At 30.9% G+C, this 7,401-nt stretch overlaps 2 protein-coding genes across 2 annotated transcripts; one reads left to right on the forward strand and one right to left on the reverse strand.

Moving 5' to 3' along the window:
* Positions 1–487: 487 nt before the first annotated feature.
* Positions 488–1,093, forward strand: MONOS_7593 (uncharacterized protein; the record flags this gene model as incomplete). Its single annotated transcript, XM_067877932.1, has 1 exon — positions 488–1,093. The coding sequence occupies one exon, from the start codon at positions 488–490 to the stop codon at positions 1,091–1,093; it is 606 nt and encodes a 201-aa protein (XP_067723381.1).
* A 3,525-nt stretch (positions 1,094–4,618) lies between these two features.
* Positions 4,619–5,527, reverse strand: MONOS_7594 (uncharacterized protein; the record flags this gene model as incomplete). The annotated part of the gene is made up of 2 exons (XM_067877933.1): positions 4,619–5,365; positions 5,426–5,527. 2 exons carry the CDS (start codon positions 5,525–5,527, stop codon positions 4,619–4,621), a joined length of 849 nt encoding a protein of 282 aa, XP_067723382.1.
* Positions 5,528–7,401: the final 1,874 nt, after the last annotated feature.

Genomic DNA, 7,401 nt, shown 5'->3' on the forward strand with positions numbered 1-7,401 from the left:
GGAACCGCTTACCAATTTGTGAAGTGCCATCCCGAGCTGAAGAGAAGTTCGCAGAAAACTGTTGATGTCAATCGCCTTGCTGTGTCGTGCAAAAGTGTTCTGCAGCCCTGGTATTCATTACTGGACGGCTTGCAAGAAAAAATGAATACTGCAAAGAACTAATATTCAACATGGATGAGTCTTCACTAAGAGTTCCTACCAATTCAAAACTGAGCGTGGTTCATCCCAAAAAAATGAAAATCCAGGATTTAATAAAGAACCACCGAAAATGGCGAATTCGATTCTGGTCGCTGCTGTGGCTGCTGATGGATTTACACTTCCTTCTGTGATTCTATGGCCTAGCAAAAGTCTTCCTGATGAGATGAAGCTGCTGCTGTCACAGACTCTTGATATCTAACTGAACGGAAGTGGTTGGATGGGCTGCAATCAATTCAAAAAGTACGCACTTACAACACTCCTTCAAGGAATTATCGATCGCAGAAAGCGCATGTCACTGGAAAACTCTCGCTGCTTGCTTCTCATCTACTCACACATTTCTCGAGCAGGTCCAACAATCTGGAGAGAATTTCAAAAAGAAAATATCGACATCGTCACCTTCATTTCTCACAGCACACATATCGCACAGCCTCTTGACAGAGGAGTCTTGGCTGTTCTCAAAACAGAACTGCAAACAAAATATGAACCTCCATCTTCATCGACATCTTCATCGAAAAGAACAGCTCTTGTGGATGTTCTCCCTCAAGCAATTCATACCGCCCTCTCACCTGCTGTCATCAAAAAAGCCTTCGCAACGAGTGGAGTTCTTCATAACGAATCTGGACCAATTCTCATGAAGCTTCCAGAAACATCAGAATATCAACTTTCATCACATTCAAATAGATTCGACTTCTATGGCAAGTTAATTACTGATGAGAAGCTTCTAAATGATTGGAGGGAACATTTAGGAATTAAAGAAAAAGAAAAAGTTGAAAAAGAAGAAAAAGCTGAAAAAGTGGAAAAAGTTGATGATGAAAAGAATTCTTCTGAAGAAATGAAAAACGAAGAGCAAAAAGAAGATAATGAGTTAAAGTCTTTTGTTGAAATGAAAAATTAAAAAAATTTGAAGTGAAAGAAGATGATCATGAAAATGAAAAGGAAGAAAGCAATGTTATCGAAAGATAAAAAGGAAAAAGAAAAGTTATTCATAAATTGGATTCTTCATTTGTGTTTTTTTAATTTTTATTTAATTTTTTTTCATATCAAAAAAAAGGTCCCAATAAAAAAAGGGTCCCGATAAATAACTGACCGAATATTGTGTGGATAAACGATAAAATATTAAAAATTTGAAAAAACCCAAAATGAAAGTGGAACAATTTACACCTACGCTAAAAATTTTGCCACAGATCTGGCTGTGCTATAAAAAGATGTGAATCCAAGAAAAGCAAGCATGTATCATCATTTTTTCGGAACATTTTTTTTTTTAACAATTCCTGGAAGTGTAACTTCTTCCGCTTATTTGAAGAAAATAACTTCAGTCATCTATCCTTCCTTTTCTCCCCAAACATCAAGTTGTTGCTCAGTACAAGAAACTGCTCATAAAAAGATTCATGACAACGCCAAAGAATGACACTTTTTTTAAGAATAACTATCTGTTACTGCTTCAACGAAGAGAGTTGTATTTGTTATATAGGGTGAAATATTGCACTTCAAGCATATTCATTGAAAAATAATTCATCTTGGATGAACTTTTTGTGATAAAAAAATTTGATATTAACGTGTTCATTTTTTGAAAAACAATCGAGATCACAAAACTTATTGTTGTTGAATTTTTGGTATCTTTTCACATATAAAATAATCAAATTTATTTTGTCGTCTGATTAAGTTTAATAAAGTTATCAGATAAACGATTTTTTTATGCTTTGTGCAAAAAATGCTTGAAAACCTGAATTTTCCTCCAAATGTTTAAAATTTTTAAAAAAGTTCGTTTTGTTTAATTTTCAAATTAAATAAAAATTTCATATTTTTATCAATTTACTATTCTCACTAAAAAAAACTTCACAAAAATTGATATCAAAACCTTAACGATGTTATTATTTCCATTATAGTTAACTTACGTGAGAAGGAACAGAAATTTGATGAAAATTTGATATTTGGGTGATTATTTTTGAAAAAATATTTTATCGAAAAAAAATTTCGGTATTTAATTTTTGTTTTGAATTTTGTTAATGAACACAGAAAAGAAATACTGCAACAAAAATCATCTCTGTCTTTCTTTCATATCAAACAATGTCTTTTGATTCAATTGAATGAATAAAACATTTCTGCAAAAATTTTATTTACGAATTCATAAAATTTTTATAATTATGCACACACCGAAAAAAGTTATGATTTCAAAAAAATAAAAACACCCATTTTTTCTTTTTTTTGAAAATTAAACAAAATGAACTTTTTAAAAAATAAAGTCATATTCATCGGTGTTTTGGAGAAATCAGCAGGCACGTCGAAAGGATTGAAAACAAGAGATGAGAGAGAATCAGAGGTTCTCAGAGAAGATTCATCAATATTGAAGATGAGAGAGTTTGAATAATGATACTGATCATGAATGTTTTGAAGAAGAGTGAAAAATGGACGGAGAGTTTGCTGATTTGATGCAGAAAGCCATTGAATATCGACGTTTCGATGGTGTGAAGCCTTCAGCTCCGGGTTTTTATTGGTGTATTTATAGAAATAGTGTTATGAAATGTTGACTTTTTTATTATCTTCGTCGAAGTCGTCTTTTCATTAATAATTGATAACACTGATAATCTTTGTTTTAAAAAAATTGATTAATACAAGTAATCTAAAGAATTATGACAAACAAATATCTTTATTTGTGCAGCATTGTAACTTGTCCCAATTTCACATTCTATTTTCAGCACTCCAAATATCGTTTCCTTTTCTTCTTTATTAAATAATTCTGGTCTTCCTTTCTTTCCTGCCTTTCTTCCTTTTTCCACAGTAATAACAGCCCTATCTATTACCATGTGAGTAAATTCATTTTTGTTTGCGATATCAACAATTCGAGCTTCTCCATAAGAAATAATCGTTGCAACACATTCCATTCAACTTTTAATATGACAATATCGAAATAATGTTATCTAACTTATATATATATATATATAAATATATTTTGATAACTTGTTCTTTTTTATTATCCACAAAACTCATGTGATAAAATTATTGATTATCATGTCATTTTTATGTTAAAAAATATTATGGAAAGAAGAATTGCAAACATAAATATTTTCTAATAAAATGAAATTAAACACGCACCGTTATAATTTGTGAATTTCCTTCTGGGAGGCACTGATAAGAGATGGAGGAGCTAGTCACTGCTCCTCGCATCTGAAATTTGGTGTTGTAATTTAATCCAGAATTTCAGTCATTGATATATTATTAAATAACGAAAATAATATAAGAAATATTTATTTTTTTGAAAATATAAATTTATAATAAAAAAATCTGAGTTTCCATAAAAAATATTCATGTTAATAAATCACCATATGGAATTCTATTTGTTGATTTCAGAAAAACAGAAAGACGAGGAGAAAACAGAAAAGAAAGAAGAGAAAGGAAAACCAGCAAAAAACGAGATATATGAAAAGATAGATGAAGATGTCAATGATGATACCATCACATATTTTCTTTAAACATTTGATTTTTTCCCAGTATTTCCAGATTCCATCTGATATAAAGGAATGGAAGAGAAATAACACTGAAACAATTTCTAAAAGAGTTTTTGAGATAAACACAGAACGAATAAATAATGATTCTTTCTTCAGCATCTGGAAGAGAATGTTCTGTTTGAAGAAAATGGAGAGTAATGAAGAAAAAGTCGTTCTTGAAAGAACTTCATCTCTTCACCACCAGAATCCCAAAATTATTTGTAAAAAACAACTTTTTATTTTTGTGATTGATCCACAAACAATAATTGTTCAAAAAAGGTTTTTGCTCTCCTTTTGATAATTCAAAAATTTTATTTATTATATTTCAGAGATGAAGCAATAAAATTCTTCATTTAATAATCTTCAGTTGTTTGTTGTATTGAGAAATGATCAATAAAAATTTACAATTTTTGAGTTAAAATAAAAAAAAAATGAGTTTCATTTTCTCAAACATTTATATTTCAATTGATGACTTATCAAGCAATTCAACAAAAATTATCAATTGAAAAAGGCTGCAAAAATCCATTTGCGGATAAAGGGAATAATCAAAAAAGAAAATACAAGCACAGTGAAAATCAAAATATGAAGAATCTCATTTCTTCAGATTAACTGAACATTCAGAAACAGATAACACAGAAAAAATATTTTTGTTTTTCAACAAAAAACGGTCAAAGTTTTGTTGGATCATTAATCAATGAAAAGATAAAAAAAAAAAAGAAGAGATAGATAGATAGAGAGAGAGAAGAAGAAGAAGAAGAAGAGGGAAAAGAAGAAGAAGAAGAAGAAGAAGAAGAAGAAGAAGAAGAAGAAGAAAGAGAAGAAGAAGAAGAAGAAGAAGAAAGAGAAGAAGAAGAAGAAGAAAGAAAGAAAGAAAGAAAGAAAGAAAGAAAGAAAAGAAAAAGCTTTTGAGTTACAAAAAATGAAATTTCATTTCCTCAAACATTCAAAAAATAATCAGAAATAATAATTGACAATTTATACACTCTCTTTCTGTAGAGCAAATCAAACCTTCCATTAAAACTTTTGATGAAATCTTCGTATCCTTCTTCTTCCAACTTTTCAAATATCTTTCTTTTCAATTCTTTTCTTTTTTCTTCTTCAGCTACATTTGACTCCTTTTCTTTCAATCTTTCTGAAAGTTTCAAAAAGAAATGCAAAAAATTCCACATTAATTCATCATATAAAGTTGATTGCTTCATTTCCTCCAAAACATTATCAACGGCCCCACTTATCAGCAAGTCTTCAACCTTCACGGCTTTGCAATGAGCTGCTTCTGATAATGATTGAATGAATATCTTGCTAATTTCTCTGTGATTATCCCTTAAATCTCGGAATATTTGAACAACGTTTCTGATAAGCTCAACGTGCTCTTCATTCCACAATTCGCTAAAGCGTAAGTAAAATTTCAATGCATGCATCCATCTCTTTATTACGCTCTCTTCTCTTCTTTCCTTTTCCTTCACTTCTCTTTCTTTTCTCTTCCAATCCACACACTTCTCGAGCTCTTCCAGTTCTTTTGCTGCCTCATTCACCATAACATCTTCCAAAATTTCATCTTTGTAAAATCTGTTTATCAAAATTTCCCAAGCAGACTGATAGGCAAGCCGTGTCAGATTCTGATGTTCTTGGTGATATTTGATAATCTCTTTGATTTCACTCAGATACAGTTCTTTATTCATTTCCTATATTTAAAATCAGAAAAATATGCAAAAAGATCAAAAAGGAAATAGAAATTCTCACACGTAACATTCAATGTTGCTCAAAGCCAGTAAAGCGATTTCCACTTCTTTTTGTGTCTCCTCGTTTTCCTCTTTCTTCAAAGCAACTTTCAGAAGGCAAGGCATAATGATTGAAATAAATTCATCTGAAATGAATCCTTAAACCAGCAAAGCAAAACATTCGCAAAGATCAACCAAAAGCCTTTCATTCTTTTCTTTTTTCTCATTTTCATTAACAATCATCTTCCCAAATCTTTCATTCAGCGAAGATTGTCTGAAATTAAGTTCATACATGACTGTCAACGCTTGCCTAAAACCAACATGCTTCAACAGCACAATTGCTCTTTCCAATGGCAATTTCTTTCTTTCGATCATTTTGCGTATTTTGTCGAACATGAATACTGAGAAAACAAATCCAAATTCTTCTTTTTCCATTTCATTGATCATTCTTTTTATCTCCTCCATTTTCTGCAAATGTTCATCTTCTCTGCAATGTTCCATTTCATGGAGCAATTCTGAAAAACGAATTGAAAACAAAGAAAATTAAATCTTCTTTAAAAAAAAGAATTAACAAACTTAAAAACTTTCTTGTTGGTGATATTTCTCCCGGTTCAATTTGAGATTTATCACTAGTGCATGAACTCATTCTGCAAGCGGATGTGAAATGCGTTTATTTGAGCAGATAATTTGCAATTAACGAAATAATCAGAAAACAACAACATTGATAATCTCTCAAAATAAAAACGATCGAAATACAAACTGATTTATTTTTGTTTATAAAAAAAAGCAAAAGAAATTACGAAGAAGCCACAAGTATTGGCCGTATTAGGCCAGAAAAGCTAATGTTTTTTTATTCGAATTGATCAAACCATCAAAAAGTTATTCGAAAAATTCATTAAAAAAATGAAGTCTTGCATTCTCTTTCGACAAGCCATTTTCTCCCGGTCTTTGAATAGAATTTATTTTATCATAGAAATGGAATATCGGATTACGAAATGGATTGTTTGGCTAAAAATAGTGACTATTATCTCCAACAGAAAAGATATAGATCACCGTTTTTAGCAACGCTCCAATATTATAAGATGTTTTGTTGCATCTGGGTAAATTTCGAAATCTCTGGCTGCTAGAACAATCTTTATTTCAGTTGAAAGGGAATTTCATGAGGAATTCAGCGAGGATACCATTTCTTTTTAGAATTGTGCAGGGAACATTCAGAGTTTATTTTTTTTTTTTTTTATTTTTTGAAGATGAAAGTCGTGAAATAAAATATTGAGAAGTTCTTGTCTCAAAAGAAAGAAGTTATAGGAAAAAGACATTCTGATTCACATTCTGAAGTTTTTTTGAGCCAACGCAATCTTTCTTTCGCAATCCTGAAACATTTCCGTTGACTTTGACGATATCAACTAAACACGCAGGTATTGATGATATCAAGAATCATTCAAACACCTTGAAAGCCCTTCATTATTCTTTTGTCAACACTTTCAAAAGAAACATTCATTTTTGATTTGCACTGCAACTTTCCAAATGCTTTGCCTTTTGCATCATCTTTTTCACTGAGCTCGCAACACATCACGACTTTCCCTTCAGTGGTTGCTGCATTCTCCGAAGAACATTACCTTTACGGAATTTTGAAATGATCCCATTTAAAATTGATTCAGATATCAGACGCGAAAACAGAAAGGATCTCATTAGTCACGCTGCAGATTCTTCTTCTTCAACTACTTCCTCTTCATCTTCTTCTGATTTCCCTTCTTCATTGTATAGATTTATAATTTTTTTTGCTGAAATCAATAATCCATTTCTTTTTCCTTTTAAAGGAATTTCTTCAATTTCATCAGAAAGCTCTTCGAATGCATCCATTTCTTTTGTTTTGTAAATTTCAACCATTCTGTCAGCAATAGATTCCCCCGCTTTACAGAATAATCCTTTCAAATTTGTCTTTTCCTTTAAATTGCTTTTCCTCTTAATTACTTTCCTTTCTCATTTCATCTTCCTCAAGT

Source organism: Monocercomonoides exilis (assembly GCF_001643675.1).
Source record: "Monocercomonoides exilis strain PA203 chromosome Unknown scaffold37-1059404, whole genome shotgun sequence".
NCBI lineage: Eukaryota > Preaxostyla > Oxymonadida > Polymastigidae > Monocercomonoides > Monocercomonoides exilis.